The 25,157-nt window shown below is 40.6% G+C and overlaps 1 protein-coding gene across 14 annotated transcripts in view; it reads right to left on the bottom strand.

Annotated features, from left to right (window-relative positions):
- The window catches only part of LDB2 (LIM domain binding 2), a 424,127-nt gene that overhangs the window by 388,824 nt on the left and 10,146 nt on the right, over positions 1-25,157 (bottom strand). For 3 of the 14 annotated variants that reach the window (XM_055246529.2, XM_055246528.2, XM_055246534.2), the window contains exon 1: positions 15,973-16,423. In XM_055246529.2, coding sequence (XP_055102504.1) covers positions 15,973-16,104 — 132 coding nt within the window. In that variant the 5' untranslated portion in view covers positions 16,105-16,423. Of the gene's footprint in view, positions 1-15,972; positions 16,546-20,757; positions 20,847-25,157 lie in introns of those variants that run through there. The other 11 variants (XM_055246527.2, XM_055246525.2, XM_063619418.1 and 8 more) reach the window with 7 other exon arrangements.

The following is a 25,157-nucleotide window of genomic DNA, read 5'->3' on the forward strand; positions in this document are numbered from 1 at the left end:
AAAAAACTCAATAAGGTATTAAGGAATGAATGAGCCAATGCAATTCCATCCTAGACACCACAGGGTGCCACCATGAATGCTACTTCTTAAATGGTTTTAAAATCAAAGCTGTAATAAAACTAATAGCAGAGTTCTTTCTTCTCTCCTTTTCCCATGCCCTCATAAAAAAAAGTCACAGGAAATATGGAATTAGGACTGGAAACCATTCCCTCTCCATTCTCTCCCCACCTCCCCCATTCTTTAGTTATCCTAAGGGTATCTGGTATCCCTTCAACGAGATCTCCAGAGACCAGGTAATATTATATAGGGTTGAGCTCCTTGGAAATACAATGGAGTGAATTAAGGCTGAGATTTCAGCTTCTAACGAAAAATGTCTTGACATATTTTCCTTTCAGACAAACACCTGGAAATATAATAAACTATATGTTAATGTTTATTTGTTTCAAATATAGTATTTTTTTTCAACAGACAAATGTGAAGTTTTGAGTCCAGAAAAAAATAGGTTTAAATCACCATCCCAGCAAGCAGTTTTTAAAATAGTACACACAAGTGATCATTTCCATGCAGTTTAATGCACTTAGCCAACAGGCATTAACAGTCTTTTCAGAATAACCTAACACCTGAAGCTTATTTTCTAGTCTTAGTTCAGATGAATTTTAACCTTTCTAAAAAAAACTGGCGATGCAGGGCACCCACTGAACTCAGTAATTTTAGTAGATTCTGCATTTGCATTTCGAGCTTATTTTATGAGGACGGAAAAAAAACAATCATCGAGCCTTCCTTTATGTGCGGGTTTTAAGACAATGGTGCCCAGAGCATTTTGAGGCAAAACATGGTCCTCCAGCTCCAGCCAGTTTGTGCCGAAAGGCAAGACACTGTGACTCAGCAAGATCCCTCACCAAAGAAGGTGAGAGAAAAAGAGCTGAAGGAGGCTCAACAGAGGGCCCAAAATACATTATTTACCTTGATTTTTTGTTGGATGTGACGGATTAAAAACAGAAATCAGCAGTCCATCTAATGAAGAACATAGACTGCGGCTGAAGAGCGAACCTTGGTGTTCCTAGCTCATCTAATCCAAGGGAGTCGGAAGAGGAAATAGACTCAGGGAAAGAAAATATCTCGCCGAGGCTTAAGTTTACAGAGGGAAGAAGATATGAGAAAGATTCAAGAGAAACACGCATTCAATGCCCAAAGCATACGGGCCTGCAATGGGGCATGAACTACCATGCAGTAGAGGGAAGAGCCACACCAGATACCCGCCCATTTAGGGCTTGGGATGTTCCTCTGATGTTGACAGATTATTTTTCCCATTCTATCAGTGTGGAAACTGAGTGTCAGAGACTCATGTCCCATGTCCTGGGTGAGGTCAGGTTTCACCGCTTCTTGCCTTTTTCTCTTCCCCATGCAGCCTTCTCCCTTGCCTCCCTGTGACATCACTATGGGGTCCTCCGGCCAGGCTAACGGCCAGCACATCACTTCTGGTTTCCCACACACGTCCCAATTGTGTTAAGGAAGGAAAAAAACTCAAGACTAGAGGCCCCAGGCCGCTAAACGTTTCATGGCCCACATTGTGGACCTCAAGGATGGGCAAATAAAATGTCACAAGGCAAGGTACATCACCTTGGCTTACGGGAACTTTGCATCTTTAAAAAAAAATACCATGAAAATCCATCCTTTGCTTCAGACACGCTAGGCTAAAAATAGCTCAGTCAGCCAGTAAGTGTGTGTAATTTTTCCTTTGTGCATCTCTCTATCCACTGATTTCTTCCTCTCAGCAGACAGATGTGCTCCAAGACAGACCACCAGTCCACCCTCCACAAAGGGATCAGAGTGTTCTTGCTCAAAGGCATAGCAGATTGCTTCACTCCCCAGCCAACACAAAAGAAAGTAAAACAAAACACTTTATTTGCTCTCTTGGCCCGATAGTAGAAGCTAATACTGACTGGATCGTTACTATGTACCAGGTGTTGGTCTGAGGGCTTTCATGCCTTACCTCATTAAATTCCCTAAAACTCTGTGAGGTGGGGACTACTGTTGTCTCATTTTGCAGATGAGAAAACCAAGGCACGGAGAAGTTAAATAATCATGCTATTGTCCAAAGTATAGTCTCTAAAAGGTAAAGAACCCTGGCTTGGTATTTAAATACCTCCACAATTTGGCCCCTACTTCTCCAGGCCTACACACACGATCATATACACACTAACACATACACCCCAGACCTTAAGCCTCAGCACTAGTGTCAACATCTTTACCCTTCCTAAAATATAATATCATTTTATTTGCATTTGCTGTTCTTTCTACCTTAAACATCCTTCCCACCACCCTTCTCTAATCGGCAAATTCCCATTTATCCCTCAAGACCTTCCTTCCCTGTAAATCCTTACTGTGTCCTCAGTAAGCTCTTTTAAGACAAGGATACTGCCCTCTTCGTCTCTAGACTAGTAATATCATGTATAGTAGATGTCCAATATCCATTAAACAAATAAGCCACAATAATAATTGTTAACCCTTATAGGGTGCAGGCATTATGCTAAGCACTTTACAAGAATTAACTCACTCTATCTTACGAAAACCCAAACACATAGATTCTGTTATTCCCCACTTTACCCATAGAGGCATCCCAGGCACAGATGGATAAGTTATCCAAGGTTGCACAGCCACTAATTAAAGAAAAAAATTTGCATGACTCCAGAAGTTAAGCACTTAATGCCAACGCTATGGGAGAGGACATAATCTTATTGCACAACCTATGTTGTACTAGAAGCATACGTGTATGAGGCTTATTTTTAAAAACATATTACCCATGTAAAAACAGTGATCTGAGGTGGTAAGATCGCTAGAGCTCAGGAGTTTGAGACCCACCTGGGCAACATAGGGAGATACCACTTCTACAAAAAACAAAAAACTTTTTTAATTAGTCAAATGTCGTGGTGCATGCCTGTGGTCCCAGCTACACAGGAAGCTGAGGTGTGAGAAATTCTAGTCTTGGAGGTCGAGGCTGCAGTGAGCCCGTGATCACACCACTGCACTCCAGCCTGGGGAGCAAGACGCTGTCTCAAAAAATAAAAAAAGAAAGTGATAACAAAATGGCTGCCTCAGTGAAATGTGCCTTTAGAAGAAGATTGATATTGGCCACAGAGAATATCAGTTGTTATGACTGATGCAAATATGAGTAAGATAGTGCCCAACCCAAAGACCTCTTTGATCCAGTAAGGAAAACAGGATAACATTACATACAAGTCATGACATAACCCACTTTTTGAGGTATCCCTTTTCTTTTTCAATTAAAGACGTGTCCTTCAGAGGTGTCATAAATTAACTTGCTATATCCCAACCCTCTGGTTCTAGATCAACATTAACTCTTAACATTAATTCAAGCTTCCTCTTCCCAGTATGAATTGTGCTAAAATATTTTGATTTATGGACCCTGTGAAAGACTACGTGCTCGCTGCCTTTTGACTCAGAAATAATACAAGAGAAAGAAAAGCAGAAATAAAAAAGGATCTGCCCTCAAGTTGGGGATAGGGAGTGAGAGTAAGGGTCTGTCTTAAAAGGGAAACAGAGAGGTCTGGATTCAAGACTTCTGACTAGTACTAAATGCTAATGGTCATCATAATAGTCATCACAGTTAACTCCTTCATACCAGTAATCCTCCACCTCATTGGGGGATAAAATTGATTGTTAAGAATACTTAATTCTGGCCTAAATTTGTAATCCCAGCACTTTGGGAGTCCGAAGCAGGAGGATCACCATGAGCCAGGAGTTTGAGACCAGCCTGGGTAACAAAGAGAAATTCTATCTCTACAAATTTTTTTTAAAAAAATTAGCCTAGTGCAGTGTCATGTGCCTGCAGTCCCAGATACTCAGGAGGCTGAGGCTCAAGGATCACTTGAGCTCAGGAGGTCAAGTCTGCAGTGAGTTGTGATGGAGCCATCACACTCCAGCCCGGGCAACAGAGCAAGACCCTGTCTCAAAAACAAAACAAACAAACCAACAAACAAAAGCTGATCTCAAATCATGGTACAATGGAGCCAAATAATTTTTAAAATATCTATATGGTGTTAATTTTTGAAACATAAACAGATGTATGAATAATTCAGGCAACTCAGAATTATATTTTAAGAAGATTTAAGGACACAGTAAAATACTCATAATTTTACTTAAAAGAACTGGATTCAAAAGGATACTCATATGCTTGTAAGCAAGTAAAGATTTATGTATATGTATGTGTGCATTACATTTATACGCTAACATGTTCACAGCAATTTTGTTGCATGGTAAAATTAAAGAAGATTTTCTTTACCTCTTTGAACATTTTTGTATTTCACAAATACTCTACATTAATAATGTACTACGTTTTTAAACCAAAAAAGGAGATATGTATTTTAAAGCACATGCAAGTTTATTCTAAATAAACTGGCAAAGGAAATCATAAATTCAAAAGCAATGAAGGTTAGTGATGTGTTTTTCAACATCAATAGCATGACACTGAAGATCAACACTGTTTTGACAGGGCGCGGTGGCTCACGCCTGTAATCCCAGCACTTTGGGAGGCCGAGGTGGGCGGATCACGAGGTCAGGAGATCAAGACCATCCTGGCTAACACAGTAAAATCCCATCTCTGCTAAAAATACAAAAAATAAGCCGGGTGTGGTGGCAGGCACCTGTAGTCCCAGCTACTCGGGAGGCTGAGGCAGGAGAATGGCGTGAACCCAGGAGGCGGAGCTTGCAGTGAGCCGAGATCGTGCCACTGCACTCCAGTCTGGGTGACAGAGCGAGACTCAGTCTCAAAAAAAAAAAAAAAATCAACACTGTTTTAAGAAAATTGGAAAACTGAAAAAGGAGATATGGGCTTGGAATACAAAAGTTTTTGTAGTGTTGAGGTGCAGATTAATGGTTGGTAAGTGTATTTGGATTTGGCCAGTTCCTGGTAATTACATAGTGACAGGAGAGTGCTAAGACTTGAAAAAAAAAAAAAAAAAAAGAAAGAAACCTGAGATGGCTTATGAATTGACAGCACTGCAGCTTGGGTTTGACTTCTGCACTTCCATAATCAGAAGCTTGGGCTAGATGATCTCATAACCATTCCAGCCCTGAAATTCTAGGATTCATCTAATTTGGGACTGGTAGTTTCCATCAAATCAGAACCTTTCAAAGGCAGGTAATATGCACTGACTGTTTAAGTTTAATTTCAAGTAATAAATTTCAGCCAACTACATGGTAATCATGTTAAACTTGTAAGGTCTAAAAAAGGTTGTTTTTTGTGTGTATTGCCAATTGGTCAGTTTTATGTATTGGTTTAGCTTTTGCTTCTCTACACAGATTTTCAATATCGAGATCAAATCTTCATGAGTCCTAAGAAATGACCTACGTTGGGAAGAGGAGTTTAACTCACCCTAACTCCTACCAAAAGGAAAAGAAAAAAAAAAAAGGGCTACAAATAATTTAATGTTTGAGCTACACAAGATGTTACTTTATAAAGGTTGATAAAAATTATTATTAATATAAGACTACAAAAATCATAGGTGTCCTGGTCAGAGAAATGAAGTATAGGACAATGTATATAATTTGAAGAATTCAATAGGAATTCTTCAAATCAGCACAGTGTAATGCCCAGTTGCATCTGTAAAAAAAAAAAAAAAAGAGAGACAGGTAGCGTTACTACCCATCCACCTGATCCCTGTGGCCAGAAAGATACCGTATGGTACTGTTCGGCACATCACTACTTCCACCAGTGTGTGCATTAAGCCACAAGGTGTCACAGTGAATCAATTGGAAGGGCTGTTATCAGTCCAGACACGCAGGTGGTGCTTCAGGCTTCTGGCCAGTGCTGACCCAGCTCCCTTGGAGAAGTCTGTGCTGGGCTGCATATTGAGAAGCGTGCCTCCTTAGAAGAAATGGCCAGTCAAGGCCAGTGGGTGTGTGCTCTCTAGCCCTCTCCTGGGGCCCCCATTCAGACAGCCCTGCAAAGGCAATGGTGAGAGGGAACCTTTTAATGTTTTGTTGTCTCCACTGAGTTCTTAAATGGACAAAACCCTAATCACAGCTTTTTCCCAACAAAACAGAGTACACATGGTCTCATACATTGGTCAACCCTTACTACTCAACCATAGGTATGCCTAAGAAATAATTCTAGCCTTGAATTTGCAGGAGATTGTGACTACTCTGCCATTACTCTCACACAACAAGGTATATGAATATTATGTCATCCCTGCCATATAACAGTGAAAAGCCCCCTTGGCATTATCACACAAGAACAACCAAACTCAAGAATCCTAGATCATGTTATTGAAAGTTTTGTTTACTAAATTGAAATGTGCTAGTGCAGGCATGTAAAAAGTATTTTTAAAGATACTTTTAAGAAATGAAGCAATATTTGGCACTACTTACACAATTTAATTTGCTGACAGAATCCAGAATAAGGGTATTGTCGTCATCATCATCATCACAGTTCCCGTTGATGTGACACCTATCATGTACCAGGCATTATACATGCATTCATTCTTTACTTCACAATGTAACACTCAGGCTACAGAAACTGAGGCTCAGAAAATTTAAGAAACTTCCTGAATATTACACAGCAAATAGAAGACAAACTCAGAGTTTGGACCCAAATCTGTCTTCTTATAAGTCATACTAAGGTTGAAGCCTTTATGTTCAAGGCCGGTCACTCTTTTCATTCCAGAAGAAAAAACTGTTGGTGAAAAAAATTGTTCATATTCCCTAATCAAAAGCTGCACACATACACAAACACAATCTGATTAGGACAAATGTCTCTCTCTCTCTCTCTCTCTCTCTCTCACACACACACACACACACACACACACACACACACACCAGTTAGCAAACACAAAGTTATTATAGACCACAGCATCATACACTGATAGAACTTCCCATATTTTCTGTTGTGCAAATCACTTCAAATAAGCTAATTAATGGCCCTGAAAGCACTTACCTAAAATGCAAAGTGCTCCAGGAAATGTAACATATTATCATGATTCATACTGTAATTCATGGCTGTGGGCCCCCAGGTAGATACAGAAAGAGAGAAGTGGCAGAAATATCAAATGAGAAAAGAAACACTAGGATAAGTATAAATATTTTTAATCAGAAGTCAGGAGATTCCCAACAGATTTGCACTATCCAGGGGGCAAAATAGTCAGGTCAACACTCCCTTCATAGAAGAAATTTTGTTTTCTCAGGGCTTCTTTTTCCTTTGGGCTGGCTGTGCGTTCTAGCGGTGAATGCTCATTGGGCTATTAGGCTCACAGATTCTTCTCCTACTGGAACTGTAGGCAATTGTTGGTAAGACTCGGGGAAAATTTTAGCGTCAGGATGGCCAGTGCTGGAACAACTTAATTTTCTTTATTCAATAGATATATTTTGCACATCAGCCATATGCTATATAGGGCACTGGGGATGCAGTGATGTATAAGACAATCAGGTCCCTGCCCTCATGGGGCTTATTTTCTATCAAGGACAAGCAAACACTTAAGAAATAAACAAGAAGCAAGAAAATATAGGCTTCCGATAATTCCTATGAAGAAGGCATGTGACAGAAAGTGATTGGGGGTTAATTTTAATTGTTTGAGGAAGGGCTGTCTAGGAAGAGAACATTTAAGTTGCTCAGTACAGGAGCTCCTAATTGCTGGGACTCTTTTCCTTTATTGTCCTTCTTTTCTTCGAGATATCTAATTGATTACCTGCAAATAAAGCCAGCACCATGCCAAATCCTAACTCAACTGAGGTTCCTAATACTTAGCTGAGTTATTACAGAGAAAGCCATATATTCGGTGTCCCCTGACCGAGGGCAAAGGTCCTGCATTGTGAATCAGCTTGGCAAGCTAATGGATCCCAAAGAAGCCCTCCATGGCTCCAGTCCAGTGAACACTTGGTAGGAGATAAGAATGGACCATCAGGAAGGAAGAGATCAATAGATTCTTAAAACCACAGCAAGGAGTTTAGAGCTTGTTCTAGGTTTGAGGGGAAGCAGGAGAGTCACATGATCTGATTTACGCTTTAAAAATATCACCTTGGCTGTTTGTGGGGATCAGATTATAAGGTGGAAAGGGGGCAGAGAGAGCTGTTAAGAGGCCATCCTGATTCCAAAAAGAGAGGCTGGGGGCTTGTAATGTCACCAGAACAGGGTAGATTCCTCTTCTTCAGAGGGGTCTGCCAAATCCTTAATGCTAAGCCTCCTATTTTGAACTGGAAGACTAAGACTTCAAATTAGGCTGATCCAACGTGGTACTGACGTGAGAGAAGGGTGTGGCTACCAGGGCCTCCAAGAGGAGGTGGGCAGCTAGGAGACAATGTCCCTTCACCAATATGCTCCAGGACAGCCCATACAGTGAAAAGTTAGATGATCCAGCCCCTGGGCTCTCAAATGTCAGGATGGCCATGCATGAACTGAGGCCTCGGTTGCTGGTCTGGTAAAGGAGAACCAGAATGCGTGCATCTCAGGCTTTGGGGGTGGATCAAATGAGGAGATCTATCTTATCTTCAACAACTGGCAGGCATTTACTCTAACGACAATGGCTTTGCAGGTAGCTAAAGTGGTCTGCAAGGGTAGGAAGGAAATATCACCTCCCACAAAGAACTTCTGCAGACAGACAGGAAGTGGGGAGACTGACTTCCTCTCAGGAGCAGATTAAACTAAGATCCTCAGAAGCCAAACACGTTGGAAGTTCTTTCCCCTTTATGTCTTTATTTTCCCTAAGATTCCTAACTAATTACCTGCAAAGGGAGCCAATACTATGCCCAATTTCAATTGTAATTTAATTTCCTAACATTTATTTTGGTTATTGTTTCCACCAAAAAATGAGATAGCTTTCACACTCATTCACTACTGTTTAAAACAATAAAAACACCATCTTTCCCAGGGCACAACTAAGAAGAAGCATTGAATGGAAATTTAAATATTTTTAAGTAAAAAAAAAACCTTTTAGATGACTATGCATTATATTCCATAACAGTTTCAATGACTTCAGATAAAGTGGGAATCTTAAGTATTCTTTTTTTTTTTTTTTTTGAGATGGAGTCTCGCTCTGTCGCCCAGGGTGGAGTGCAGTGGGACAATCTCGGGTCACTGCAGCCTCCGTCTCCCGGGTTCAAAGAAGCTGAGACTACAGGCGTGTGCCACCATGCCTGGTTAATTTTTGTATTTTTAGTAGAGGCAGGGTTTCACCATGTTGATCAGGCTGGTCTTGAACTTCTGACCTCATGATCCGCCCACCCCAGCTTCCCAAAGTGCTGGGATTACAGGCGTGAGCCACCGCGACCGGCCTTAAGTATTCTTTAATAAGGAGTGTAATTTGGGTTTTTTTGTTCAGTAACCAGGGTATATTTTCCATCCCTGGATCCATCCCTTGGAATTTCACTTGGTCCCTTTGGAAATTAAGTCAGGCAGTTGAGACACATTTAGCAGAATCAAGTTAGTGAATGGGATCAATTTCCAAGTCACCTCCAAAGTCAATTTGTCTTAGAAAACAAAAATGAATATATTCACATTAAAAATTTCTGTAGGTAAAACTAGATTCCTAGCTCGTGTTTCCTATTTCAAGAGGTGCTATGGCAGAGTAGTTACAATCTCCGAAGCTAAACTACCATCTATTTGACCTTGGACAATTTATGTAACCTGTCAGTTTCCAGTTTCCTCATTAGTAAAAGTGCAGATGTTAGTAGATATTAGTATCATATGATGTGATCATGAGGGTTACTTGAGCCGACATACAAAAAGCACCTAGTATTGATACTTGCCCAACAAACACTGAAAACTCCATAGATGCTATTCTATGACTGCCTTTCAGAAAGGTGTATATACCTTTCACTACAGGAATATGCCCACGATACACCATGTATTAACCTATCACGGCTCTCTATTGTAAGTGTGGTTTGTATGTCTCCCCTCATTATCAAATTGTAAGCTTCTAAAAGACAGAAAATATCTTAATCATGTTTATATTTCCAGACCCTGAGACTGTCATTGCCTGAAGTATGGAAATTCTTGAAGGAATGCCTGAATTTTGTTTTAAGCATTAATAGTTGCCTAGGTTCAAATGCACGCTGCCAGAATTTAAATTTTTAAAAAAATCTAGGCTCATATTGATTTTTAAAAATTTAAAAAGAAGGAAAATGCCTTGTCAAAAAATGACGAAGGTATTTGTAGTATCTACATCCTTTGGACATTTTTTTAAATGCTACGTTCTGACACTTCAAAAAGACATTGTTTTCCCAGGTCAGTTATATTTTGAGGTCCACCAACCAAATCCAAATAAGTAAGTTTATGAATTTTGTTCTTGATCATTTATAAAGTTGGATGTTTGGGGTTGTTTTACGTTTCATTTGCTTGTTCAGAAAGCGGGTGCTCTGTGTTCCTCATGAAAAATGAGTTAATGTGGACGATTGTAATAAAAAGAGATTTATGGCCCTGTTCTCCATATACTTTAATTTCTTTCTGAACCCCAAACAAAAAGCTAAATGGTTAAAAAATGCATAGCGTTTAAATTCTACATCATAATTTGCACACCAAAAAGAGAGAAATTTAAATGTGCATTGATTTTAGGCTGATAAGAATCTGTGTTGAATGTGAGTTGAAAGTTCTTTTTTTTTCTTCTTCTTGGCCTCCTATGAATAGTTAGTTTGCAGCAATTTTTAATTAAAAACAGTTCCCATAGTAAGAAAATGGGGGAAAAAAAAGACTTCAAGAAAATAAAATCAGTGTAAGAGTCCTACAATTTGTTTTCTGAGGCCATGTAGAGATCCTGAAAAATAAGAGTTTGGAAGTTCTCATTTTCAAAACTGCACTTTTGGTTTCATTTAACATTTTCAAAATAGCTTTCCTTCACCACCCAGCCCCTCCCCCACCTCACCAACCCTCTTCAAACAACTTGCAAAGTTCTGTTTTTAACACTGAAAATCATTCATATATCTCAGAGGAGCAGCAACATTTTTCTTTCTAAATTTCTAGGGGGGAGAAACCTCCAAGTTATCACAAAGCATTTTTTCTTTTTCTCCACCTATCCAAAATAACTAATCTCATTTTAACTAGATTCCATCTGAACATCAATGATACCAAGCTATTCCATGAATAAACATGATGTTACAACGTGAAACCCTGTGACTAAAGTATATAAAAATGTAGCTGAAAGAAAAGAGGACTAAGAATCCCCCTCCTCCCCACCCCCTCCCCAGGGAGTTTTAGAGTTGAACTGAGAAAGGGTGAAAACCAGCAGATCTAAATTTCCAGGTCTTCGAACATTTGTAACCTTCATATTAAATCCTGTAAAACTAAAAACTGTAATTCTAATAAAATCCTTGTGCGTACGGCTTCCGATTGTAATCACAGTTTTCTCTTTTGGAAGAAGATGTGTAATATTGATAAAAGAAGAAAACCTCAAAACAGGAAAAATACATAACGGAACTCACACTTTTCTGGTGTTTATGGTATTTTTTTTTTAATTAGCATGGTGCCAACATGAAGAACTACGTATACTTAAAAATATCTTCACTTAAATGCAGACATTTTTGGTCATTTGAATGACAAAACAAGGTATAGAAAAGTTATCTACTCTAACAGAGATTTGTGAACTTTACCTGATGAACTTTCTTAAATTTTATAATAATCTAACATTAGTTAAATCCCTTCACTTACAATGATGTCCACTATAATGTTTCTCATATATTTTACCTATATTTTCATCTCAGGGCTGAGACCTAAAAATGAAAAAATACATTGTTTTTCCTTTTATTGAAGCTTTTCACAGAACAAATTCCGAAGTCTTCAGAACATATTTTTATATCCTATCTGACTGTATTGTGTGTGCAGTGTTAAAACTATATAACTGTGCGGTTGTATTCTTCCAAAATACATTTGGCACTGCCAAACCATTCAAATATATGAATTTTGGAAGACATTGGGTCAATTTTTGACAGCATACACAACGGAAAATGTAAACTCCTTTCTGCTGCCTGGGAATTACAGTGAACAACAGTGATGCCAACCTCAGAATTTTTCTTAATTTCATTTTAAAGGGTGGGAAGAGCACCCACACATTTCTTTATTAAATTCCACTGAGATTCTTATGTTGAAAAAAAAATTTATTTCCCAGAACAGCTAGCAGCATTTAAAATATACTTTTGTTGTTGTTGTTGCTGTTTGCTTTTCAATGCATGCCTATTCCTTTACAGAGAGGTGAGGTCCTGTCAGTACTTAGTCACTTGCTTTCCTTTGCCACAAAGATTATGGATCTAAATGACCTCACATAAAATAAATGTGGGGGATGTGAGATGAACACTTTAGGGAGAGTGAGAAGCAGAGGCCCAAAGCTGCTTCAGCTCAATAGGAGATACCAGGCCCCCAAAAACTTCACAATTGTATTTCTCAGGGAAGGTGCTAATTTAAATGCATTGGTTTTCAAATTCTCTCCTTTTGTCTACTGATTCATTGATTGGCTAGTCAGCAAATGTTTAATGAGTACCTACTTGGTCCAGGAACTACTTGCTCTAAGTGCTTGCTTTAAAACCAGACTGGACCTTCAAGTTTTCTTCACCATTACCCAATTATTTCATTATTGGATGTGTAATATTGATAAAAGAAAAAAAACCTCAAAACAGGAAAAATACATAATGGAACTCACACTTTTCTGGTGTTTATGGTATTTTTTTTTTAATTAGCATGGTGCCAACATGAAGAACTATTTGTGATTTTGTGATTTTGAACTAAATACCATGAGGAAAGAAATAATGTCTGCACTCTTTACTTCATAATACTTTCTCATGCTAAAAAAAAAAAAAGAAAATCTGAATTTTCAACTAAAGGGACACTGTTGGTAATTTGCAAATGAGGGACCAAGACCCATGCCAACTAGTTTGTAGGAGTTAGAAATAATATTACCTCCCAATGCCATCCTCTTTAAACTAAAACTTCCCAGCTTCTGAAGAACTTTGATTTAATTTAATTGGAAGAAATGCATCGATCCCCATGAGAAAATGCCCTGGGATCAGCCATGGAAGGAGAGTAGGTAAACATAATGGTTCTTTACCAATTTCTTTCCATATAAAAAAGGAGGTTTCTAGGAAATTTCCAGAAACTTGATTACAATTTCTTCATCACATACTGATTTGCTATATATTTTTTTTTCTAGCCAGGTCCATGTTCCAAAAGGGGTGAAGACTTGAGAGTATTACCCGGTGGGGTGTGTTTGTGTGTGTGTGTGTGTGTGTGTGTGTGTGTGTGTGTGTGAGAGAGAGAGAGAGAGAGAGATATTAGGATTTAGTGAAATAATACTATATATTATAGGAGTGGGACCAGAAGAGAGAGAGGGAGAGAGAGAAGGAAGAGGGATGGGTGAGTCAGTCTTGCCCAAAATGGTTGTACGCTTTGGCTAAATTCTCAAAGTAGTCACTTAAAGGCATATTTGATTTTGCATGTGAATAAACTAATAACTTTTGCTGAGTATCATTGTATTTTATTCCAACCAATCCCTCTCCAGAACTCAGAGCAGCTTTATCATAAATAACAATTATTGGTAAAGGTATAGTGTAACTTTACATGAAAGCTATTTTTTTCAAAGTACATACATCATGATCAAAATTTAATATTTAATGTAAATATTTAAATATCTTAGGAGCAATTCTTTGATTCTCTCCCCTTTTCATATGAAATAAAAACAAATGCATGGCATTGCGTTCATGACAGTATTTACTGCTTAGCAAAGAAAAAAAAGTATTGAGGCAATTATTTGAATAATTATTTGAAAAATTATCTAATTAAGGAGGGAAAAATGTAAACGGTCAGCTCTAGGACACACCAGAAAATAGTTCATAGCACTTTACTGTTACAGGCAGGGAGGCTTAAACAAATCTTTAAGATTTGTCATAGCAAGCTTTCTTCTCTTGGTTCTTGAGCTATGAAGTAGTCTTTTTCTACTCAGAGCTAAATCTTTAAAAGTAATACCCCATAATCCAAAAGTTAGGAATTCCTGAGTTTAGCTCTCACAAAAAATAATGTGCCATCTTTGCAAAGCATACTGTGAAAGGAGGTCTTTTCAAATGTCTTGTCTCAAATGGGAAAAAAAACCTGCCCTGAATCCTGCAGGGTTTTTTTATGAGGGCAAGAGTAGGGAAATCTTGCAGATAAGTCTCCTAGCTCAGACCTGGCCAAGTGCTCAGTAATGGGCAGGAGGGTAGGCAGATATCAGAGAAAGCTGCCTGTGTTCCTAACTGCAGGAGGATGGAGAAGAATCTCTGCAATTCCTCAAAAACTTTCTAAAATGTAAGGTGGACAGGTCATTTTTAAATATTGTTGCTGTTCAAGAATTGAGCCATAATGGTCCCTGGCCTCTTTTTTATAACTAATCATACTTTTAAAGGACTATTTTTTCCAAATTTGTATTGCAATTAATGTGTGCCTGAACTATAAGACATTTTCTATCCTCCTAATTCTGAAAGCAGCCTATGTCAACCAATAGTTTATGCAGAGATTTAAGATTCCAACACGCAGTTGCAAAGATCTGAAGGAAATATACAAACTAACACACACAAAGCAACATACACAAAACAGCAAGCACAAATATCAGTCACTGCCAACAGTTCACCATCCTAAGCAAAACATAGTTTGCACTTCTATAGAAGCTACTAGCTTCTAGAAAGAGCATGAGTACCAGCAGTCATATTTAGCATCTATGGTGTATTAACATACAAAGAAAATAGCAGTCATTAAAGTCAACCCAGCTTTTAAAATGCATATGAGTCCTTGTCCAGCAGTTAGCCAATCAGAAAGCAGGTCACATCTTGTTAGCTGTATTAAATACACGAAACGTCATGAATTCTCTATGGCTCTGTTGACAATTCAAGCAAGTGTGTTTTATCCTATAATACAAACTTAATGTGAGTCCCTTCCTAGAGTTAAAAGTCAATCTTCAATCTAAAATTCCACCAAAGCTATTCCCTAAAAGCTCTTTGGCATAAATCTTCTGGTATTTGTACTCTGCAGAGAAGACTAAATTCCTAGCAATTTCCACTTCCTATAGAAGTGCACCACTTTGGTGCACCTATAACAAACTCCTTTTCCGAACACTTCCACACAAAGCCCCAACTTACAGGCAGATGGACAATCCAGCAGCAAGACCTGCCAGCTGAGCTAGCATAGAGAAAAAGTCAACTGACATAAAATATTTAAATTGCAGGAGGCGAGTCTGGAGTTTTGCATTTAAAAAGTTCTGAAAGTCCTGTTCTCTCTGCTCCCAGAGTTGCTGGCTGCCTAGGAGGCTGAGTCTCCCTCTCTCAGGCACAAGATCTCGAATATGCAAAAACTAGAGCTGACTTGAAAGCTGAACCAGCTCCTGTCCTAAGGTAGAGTGATCAGGGGGGCACAGCCGACAGCAATAGGACAAAGTCTAGAGTCCCCTTGTCCCAAGCAACTGGTTTCTGATTTTAACACTGAAATATACAAACATGTGTCCCTCCAGGGCTAGTTCTGAGAAGTAGGCAGGGTTACTCTTCTGCCCCTTTTTACCTCGATTTTGGTGACTTTGAAAAGCAAATACAGGTCAAAGCAGACTTCCTCTAGGATTTGTTACCAAAAAAAAAAATACATATGTATATATATATATAGCCAGATGCAAACAATCACAAAATTCCCTGGAATTATATCTCAAGAAACACCAACAGGACTGACTCAGAGCCTGTAAAACACCAGAGTTCTGGAAGAGCAACATTTCTGGAAACCCGGCATGTGAATCAAGTGCTGGGTTGTCTCAAAATTCCGGCAGAAACTGTCTTCTGAAACAAGAGTTGCTGTGCCTAGAAACCCAGCGTTCAAACTCGTGGATTCATCCTGGCGCTCATTTCCACGTACGTGGTAGTATCAAGTGGGACACTTCCCATAGAATTCAGCCAGAAACCCTAGGAAAAGCTCACGCATGGCTTAACAAAAATACACAAACACATCCCCAAGGTTGAAGTACTTACCTCTGTACGAGACTGCAGTCTCTTGTTCATCTCATAGATTCGGTACTCTGGCTGTACCATGTATGGTGTATGCCTCCTATAAAATGGGCCGAAAGGAGAAGAATAGAAGGGGTCATGTGGTGTGCTGGACATCTTGCCTGCTTTTCGAAAATCAAGCTAAACAGAGTATCAGTAACGTCCATGCAGAGCACATGGGCTGTGTTCTTCCCAGTACAAAGTAGACGCACGCACACACGCTCACACACACACAGAGGCAGGCAGGCAGGCAGGCTGAACACGCTGGCTGGGAACTGCTGTCGGAGCCCTCTATAGCAGGAGAGGAGAGGGAGAGGAGAGGAGGGAGGGAAAGACGGAGGGAGAGAGGGAGGGAGCACGGGAGAGGAGGGAGAGGGAGAGAGCAGGAGCTCCAGAGAGGGAGGGAGGTTGGTATGGAGGAAGGGAGGGAAGAAGGGAGGAGGAAGGGAGGGAGGGAGGGAGGGAGAGAGAGAGAGAGAGAGAGAGAGAGAGAGAGAGAGAGAGAGAGAGGAGCTGGATAGCTTTAGGCACCACTGCTTGTTTTTAAAGAAGCAGTTTGTGGAGAGGTCATTTCCTGTCCACACTGTAGACTAGTTCACAAATATAATTCTCCTCACAGTCTGACAAGAGGTCTAAGGTTTGGTTTTAATTTTTTTCCTCCAGCCAGGACCCTTCACAACCTGATTGCTAAGCTTGTTAGCATAGAGGTGGTCTAACCGCTACAGGAGCCGCTCACCCCTGACAACCACACTGTTGTAATGTATCAGAAATGTTGATTACTACAAAATACAGAAACACGGGCACTGTGGTGCCCCGAATTGGGACCGTTGATTCACTCACATGCAGAGATTTATTTCAGCACTAATCTCCCTATGTAGTTTTGCTTTACTTGCTGTTGTTCCAAGGGCTGTTATATTCTTTGCCCTCCACTCCATCTCACCCCCATCTCTCCCCACTCACCCATCTTCCCAGCCACCTCCCTCTTCTCCCAAGACTTCATTTAGGCCCTTAAGGTGCCTGGGCATTTTCAGGTAAAAACAATCGTTCTGAATGTGGAATGTATAAAATACACTTAAGGAGAGCAATGGTCTTTTTTCCTAGAAAGGAAAAAAAAAAAAAAAAACAACCCAAAGCAGACCTCCCAATAAGACAGGAAAGCAAAGAAGGAGAAAACTGCCACAAAAATGACCATGGAAAATTCGGTTGAGAAGGAAATTGCAAATAATTGAATGGATCATCCCCAGATGACATGTCCAACTCTCACGGAGACAAAGTCTGTATTTTCCAAGATTGGTCAAGTAAACAAATCTTTTCCCAGCTGTGGTATATGAGAACCATAAGAAACCCCAACAGCCCATGGAAGGGGAAAATCTCTATAGAGAATTAAGCGATCTATAAAATAATCAAATTCTGCTAGAACCAACTATAACCAGAGATACGACACTTAAACATTTAAGCCCAGCCACAGAAAATTTAAATGTATTGAGCTAACACCTAGGTAGGTCAGTGGTATTAAGGAAATAAAGCAAAGGACCACCAAAAAGCATAATGAATTCAAGACCTGAATGCAAACGCATGCAAATGAGACATTTCTTCTTTTTAATAAGCAGATTAATTAACTTTCTGCCCCAATCATGGCTTGGGTATCTCCAAGTCACTAGCCAACAGGGGATAAGGTATTGCTAATTCTGCAATTTACACTCTTAAAAATACTCAGACACAGAAAAGTGTATTGCTGTCTTGATCAGTCCTTCATAATTGCATGAAATATTTGCTGAGTCCACCCCAAACTTCCAGCAGCGCAGCCCAACACACTCATGTCGCTTGCCAGGATGAGATTAGGGTAGGTATTACACTAAGGCTGCTTGGAACTTGCGCTAGAAGACCCCAAGGCAGGCGAGAATGCTTGGTTTCAGGTTTCATTACAAATCCAAAAGCTGGACCAAATTTGCTGCAAGGTTTGTCAAAACACACAACCTTCTAAAGACAGGATTTCAAACAATTTTGGCATGATTTACGTTTTGGTATGGCAGCCACTGCAAAACCTAATGGTTCCTCATGTTTAAACTCTCAAACTAAAGACATTCTGAAAGTTTAGTGTCTGGCTGAGTTTGTGTTAATGTGACCATTTCAGTGCAAGAATGAAAGTAACACCTAGGCAGGCATGTGCAGGCCAATAGTAATAAAAAAATGAAACAGTTCAAAAATCCACTTAGGAAGGGAATCCCTCTCTGAATAAGGTTCCGGTTTGCTCTCATTTGTTTCTGCAGACCATTGCAAATTATAATTGGAAACATTTCTTGCCATTAATAGCAAAAGACTCTCATTTCAGAACTATCTGAAACTTGATAATGCTGATCCATATCCCTGATTCTCATCCCCGCTATTTCAGGAGTCTCCGAACTGGTCCCTCTGCCCACAGATTCACAGTTCTCTTCTAAATTGTGGTCTGTCCTTATTCAAATCAGAATGTGGATTTCAGATAAGTGAAAGCGATCATGTCCCATGTTCTCCGCCTCAGTGTTTCCCTGCTGCCAGTAGGAAAATGTGCAAGTTCCTTAGGAACATGGCATACAGGGCTTGGTAAGACCCGCACTTCTGTGCTCTCTCTTTCTCCCTCTGTCACACACACACACACACACTCACACACACTCATTCATTTACTCATTTGTGTATTCATTCATTTATTTACTTGCTATATTTGATCTTCCTAAACTGGCAATCTTTCTTATGCATGGCCACATTTGTACTTCTGTTCCTAGTTTACCTACAAACTGCTACTTATCCTTCTATTAAATTAAACTGTCTCCTCTATAAACCTTTTAAAATTACACATTCATTTGTTTATTTATTCAACAGATATTCCATTCACAGTGGATAGAGGCAGAGCCAATATCATGGCCAGAGCACATTTCAACCCTAGCTCCACCACCTAGTTGTCACGTGAACCTGAGCAAATGACACAGTCTCTCTGCAACTCAGTTATCTCATTGCAAGATGAGGACAATGATAGAAACTAGTCTATAAGATTGTTGCTAAGGATTAGCAAATAAATCCAAATGCATTAGAACCCTGTCATCTAAACGCTCAAATAATAACATGATAGGCCAGGCGCGGTGGCTCACACCTGTAATCCCAGCACTTTGGGAGGCCGAGGCAGGCGGATCACGAGGTCAGGAGTTGGAGACCAGCCTGACCAACATGGTGAAACCCCGTCTCTACTAAAAGTACAAAAATTAGCCGGGTGTGGTGGCGTGCGCCTGCCCAGCTACCCAGGAGGCTGAGGCAGGAGAATTGCTTGAACCTGGGAGGCGGAGGTTGCATTGAGCCAAGATCGTGCAATTGCACTCCAGCCTGAGTGACAGACCGAGACTCCGTCTCAAAAAAAAAAAAAAAAAAAATGAAAAGAAAAAAATAGCTGGGCATGGTGGCGGGTGCCTGTAATCCCAGCTACTCAGGAGGCTGAGGCAGGAGAATCGCTTGAACCTGGGAAGTGGAGGTTGCAGTGAGATGAGATCGCACCACTGCACTCCATCCCAGGCAACAGAGCAAGACTTTGTCTCAAATAATAATAAAAATAATAATAATAATATGATTATTAGGTACCTGATATCTGCTTAGGTCCTAGGGATCATTGGGAGGCCAAGGTGACGTAGCACACAGGCTACCTGCCTTCCTGCCCCCTTGTCATCTAGTAAGGGCAAGGGAAAGACAGTGTAGAAGAGCTAGTAAATATTTGGGGACATAATTTTAAACTATAGTGCATGCTCTGTTGGAAATAAATAAAATAAAAAGAAGAGATAAAAAAAAATTGGGCCTGGTGCGGTGGCTCACACCTGTAATCCCAGCACTTTGGGAGGCTGAGGCAGGTGAATCAGGAGGTCAGGAGTTTGAGACCAGCCTGGCCAATATAGTGAAACCCCGTCTCTACTAAAAATACAAAATATTAACCACGCATAGTGGCAGGTGCCTGTAATCCCAGCTACTCAGGAGGCTGAGGCAGAAGAATCACGTGAACCCGGGAGGTGGAGGTTGCAGTGAGCTGAGATCGCGCCACCTCGCTCCAGCCTGGGCAACAGAGTGAGACTCCGCCTCAAAAAAAAAAAAAAAAAATCCCCCCCTTGGTGCCATCAGTGTAGTTTCTATATTCTTCTATCAGAGGACTTATATTAATACGTAAAAGGAACAAATACTGTCACTTGTTCAGTACTTGCTATGTGCCAGCCACTGTGCTGAGTGGTCTCCACAATTACTCTTAGTTTATCTCGCAATAAATCTATGGAATTGATTTGATTACTATTCCCATTTTACCTAACGGGAAACTGAGGCTATGAGAGGCTAAGAAAGTTCTTTGAAGCCATGCAGTGAATAAGTGACAGAGACAAGATTCACATCCAGTTTGCCTGACTGCTTGTGACTTAAGCATTTTGCTGCTCAGAGGTCAGGTCCATCCTCATCTCGAGGGCATTTCTGTTCTTTGTCCCCGGTGGCCAGCTTGGTGCTGAGCCCATAGTAGATGCTCAGGACACATGGACCTGACTAAATGGAAGAAGAAGCAAAGGATAAAGTGGCTCCCCTGACTTGAATTTTATTCCACGTTGTCTTGCTTAGTTTCAGACACTCAATGCCCCCTGCCTCGCTCCGACCCCTGCCCCTGAAGCCCTGCCCTGCAAATCACCACTCCCATGTTTGTTATTGTTCCAGATCTCCCAGCATAGATTCCTAAATCAACAAGCTAGGAGTTGGATCCTTTGCACCGCGCCAGGTTACCTGGTTGTCTTTGTCATTCATCTGTTTGTCTTCTTTCTTGCTTCTTGAAGGATCAGCTATGACCGGTCTTCTTCTGGGTCGAGGATGAGCTAAGAAGTGAAGAAAACAAAGTGCTTATTTTAAGATTGTAAATCAACTCCTTCAGAAAACCATAGAGAATTGCAAGTATGCAGTATTTGTACCCTAGCAAAGAATAAACAAGTCTAACCCCCAACACAGCAGTTCTATTACCCCCAAAGATTAAGCCATGCTCATTTACACATCATTTGGTGTGTGGAGTATGAACGAGTTCCCAAAGTCCTCATGCGGACGTTCAGGGTGCTCTAAAAGCTGGCCTGCCCTTTACACTCGGGACCTCATTTAGCTGCATTCACCTTAGGTTTAACCCACAGAATGATTATTGTTCCTTTAAGTGGAAATACCTACCCACAGTTTAAAAAGTGAAGGATTTCACATACAATCCAGATTTTCATCTTCTCTGAAAAATTATAAGCCCTGACCATCCTTGGCCCCATCCCTGCTGCATGGCAGTGTGCAGTGGGGCCGGCCTCTTTGTGCTTGTCCGTTCACCGTGGTCTCTGTCACTCTACAGCCGTCCCCTCCAACATCCCTAATTTCCATTTACCTGCCTGGTTCTTCCAAGTATTTGAAACGTTGTCCTTTTTCTTAATCTATCAATTACATCCTTTCCAAATCCTTCAACTAAGCACTGTTTGCTTCAGACAGCCAGCTTTCTTACCACTCTTCAATTCCCCTTCTCTATCCTTCCTTACCTATTTCTTTCTCTTTTTTTTTGATGGAGTTTTTGCTCTGTTGCCCAGGCTGGAGTGCAGTAGTGCAATCTTGGCTCACTGCAACCTCTACCTCCTGGGTTCAAGTGATTCTCCTGCCTCGGCCTCCCGGGTAGCTGGAATTACAGGCGCCCACGACCATGCCTGGCTAATTTTTGTATTTTTAGTAGAGACAGGGTTTCACCATGTTGGCCAGGCTGGTCTCGAACTCCCGACCTCAGGTGATCTACCCACTTTGGCCTCCCAAAAAGCTAGGATTACAGGCGTGAGCCACCGCACCCAACCCTTCCTTACCTATTTCTATGCCCTGTACAATTTCTGCTTCTTTGGTCAATAAGCATTTCACTAATAGGTAAAGGCAAGGTAGAGCTGAGATGTGGTGAGGAATACAGATAAATGAAAACATAGAAGGCGCGGCAGATTTCAACCCTGGTGCCACCACTTAGTTGTCACATGAACCTGAGCAAATGACTCAGTCTCTCTGCACCTCAGTCATCTCATTGCAAGATGGGGACAATGATAAAAACTAGTCTATAAGATTGTTGCTAAGGATTAGCAAATACATGTGACAGCATTAGAACCCTCACATCTAAATGCTCAAATAATAACATGATCATTAGGTACCTGACATCTGCTTAGGTGCTAGGGATCACTGGGAGGCCAAGGTGATGTGGCACACAGGCTACCTGCTTTCCTGCGCCTTGCCATCTAGTGTCTGCCTTCAGGCAACTTAGCAGACACGCAAAACTATGCTTCCTTCATTCAACAAGGTATATATTGAGCCCCTACTATGTACTAAGCACCATGCCAAGTGCTGGTAATATTGCTGCAACAACCAAACCAAAGGAAACACAGAACTAATCCCCTACTCCAGGAGACAGGTGGTCTAGAATAATGTTGTCAACGATGAACTTTGGAGCCTCACTGCCTTGGCTTGAATCGTGACTCCTGCATTTAGCTGTATGACGTTGGCATTTCATCTGTCTCTGCCTCCGTTTTCTCATCTCATCTGTAAAGTGGACCTAATAGCAACCCTATGATTCTTATGAGGATAAAATAAGTTAATGCATATATGTTGATTAGAACAGTGCCTGGCATTTAGTAAGTCCTCATAATTATTAGTTATTATTAGAAGAGGCAACAGGCATTAACCAATATCAGAAGCACATGTAAAGTGACACTGTGAAGTATAGAAGACAGGCTGGGATAAGGAGGACGCATGAGCAGTAGAGATGCAGTCAAAAAAAAAAGTCTAAGGCATAATATGATAGACATCTCCATATTAATAAACAAAATGCTAATTTACAGAGCCTTGAAATAAGGAGGGATTCATTCAAACTAGTGAAATCAAGGAAGGCTTCACAGAGGAGTTGATATTTGTATTTAGCCTCATAGGATTAGTCACAAGACTAAGATGAAAGTTTGAGAAAGTTCATGCCAAGCAAAGGGGACACCATGGAAATGAACATATTTGACATCAAGCAAAGTCAAGCAACTTGGTGAAGGCAGAGAGTAAAAAGATGATGAAGTTCAACTCCAGGAGACCTGAAAGTACCATCTGAAGGAATCTGCAGTTTATCGCCTGGGCACTGGGAAGCCAACAAGTGGTTTGTTCAAGCAAGATGACTTGCTAATACAAGGAGGATAAATTAGATTCAGAGCGACTCAAGAACTGAACTATGCTTTGGGAAGTTGATTTTGATCAATAAAGTCCCCAGCATACATCTGTTCAGAAAACTCTCTCAGAGCACATGAAACAGAAGACCCAGAACAGAGATTGAAAAAGTCCTCATTGTTCTTGGCTACCACCTAGAATTAAAATCTTTTATGATTTTGTGGAATTCTTCAAGGCCATCATCTAAACAGCACCAGTAGTCATTGTCCAGGCGTTTAAAGTTTATAAATTGAATTCAGAGTTGAGAAGGGCATTGCTGAGTACATCGAAGAGCTTGGAAATCTGTCTCTACCCTGCAGTCTTAGAATTGTCTTGGATTTCCTTTATTGAGGTGTTTGCTGTCATTTTCTAATGTCTTTTTTCTTTTCTTTTTCTTTTTTTTTTTTTTCCTGAGGTGGAGTCTCACTCTGTTGCCCAGGCTGGAGTGTAGTGGTGCGATCTTTGCTCACTGCAACCTCTGCCTCCTAGGTTCAAGCGATTCTCAGCCTCCCAAGTAGCTGGGATTACAGGTATGCACCATGCCCAGCAATTTTTGTATTTTTAGTGGAGATGGGGTTTCACCATGTTGGCCAGGCTGGTCTCGAACTCCTGACCTCAGGCGATCCACCCACCTTGGCCTCACAAAGGGCTGGGATTACCGGCGTGAGCCACCGCACCTGGCTGTAATGTCTTCTTGACTAAGCCAAATGTAGTAAGAAATTATAATGACTAAGAAAGGCCATAGCCGTTGAGAACAGCTTATTTCAAGAGTATCAACAGTGAAATCCAACCCCATAGCATGGACCATTTAATGTTCATTTAATTATTAAACAAGTCATCCCTGAGTACCTGCAATGTGCTGGACCCTCCTCTTTTGAACTCTGTGGGATCAGATCCTCTCTGACCTCTTACCTTTCCAACCACATCAGTGCCTGTGTTCCCCCAGCCAACACCACCCTCCATGACACTTCTACTTCATTCCTAGTATATGTCAGATTCTTTCTTCTAGATTGCAGAACACTCCCCTCTTGGCCTTGGCATGGCTAGCTCCTTCTCAGCTCAAGATGTTACCTGTTCAAAGAGGCCATCCATGACCAAGTTATAGAAATAATTTATCCATGCTCCATTACTTTCTCTCATTGAATTCTGTTTGTTAGGTCTCTGACGCAGATCACCATCTGTAATTACATCTTCATTTGTTATGTACTTGTATATTGCCTGTGCCTGTGTTTCCTATGAGATTATAAATTCCACAAGGGCTGACGATGTGCTGGTTTTATACACCAATGTATAAAAAATTCTGTACACTCAGAATTTCGCATAAGGTCTGGCACATGCAGGAGCTCAGTATATTTTTTGAAAATAAATAGGTGAAATATCTGAATGCATCCCCGGAGCTGTCCTGGCAAATTATATCCCTTAGCTGAGCTATTCATATAACAGTGATGTATAAAGGCTATTTTTGTTCATTTATTAATGCAATTGAGTACTTACTACAAGTCAGGTACTGGGAAAACCAAACTGGGCAAATTTGATAACTTGAGAGGCTCCCTTTCCAGGAACCAATTCCCTAGAAAGCCTTTTGTTATCATTAATTATTTCATATCCAGAAGACCTCAGAGCTGCTACTGAGACTTCTGTGATCCACTTCTGACCTATGGGAGACCATGCAGCCAAGTGTCAAGGACGCTGTATTCTCTATCCAGCTTTGAACCTTTCTCACTGTGACAATTGGGTAAGTCATATCACTGCAGTTAGCTTGAGTTTCCATATTTGCAAGATGCAGATAATAGCACTAGCTTCATAGGGCTGTTATGGGAATTGAGGAATATTTTCTGCCCCTAATAGCCAATAGCTGTTATGAAGTGTCAAGCATTGTTCCAAGCATTTTATGAATATTGATTCCTTGAATCTTTACCACAATCCCATAAGAAAAAGACTATTTTGTTCCCACT

Source organism: Symphalangus syndactylus, chromosome 16 (assembly GCF_028878055.3).
Source record: "Symphalangus syndactylus isolate Jambi chromosome 16, NHGRI_mSymSyn1-v2.1_pri, whole genome shotgun sequence".
In the NCBI taxonomy this organism is placed as follows: Eukaryota; Metazoa; Chordata; class Mammalia; order Primates; family Hylobatidae; genus Symphalangus; species Symphalangus syndactylus.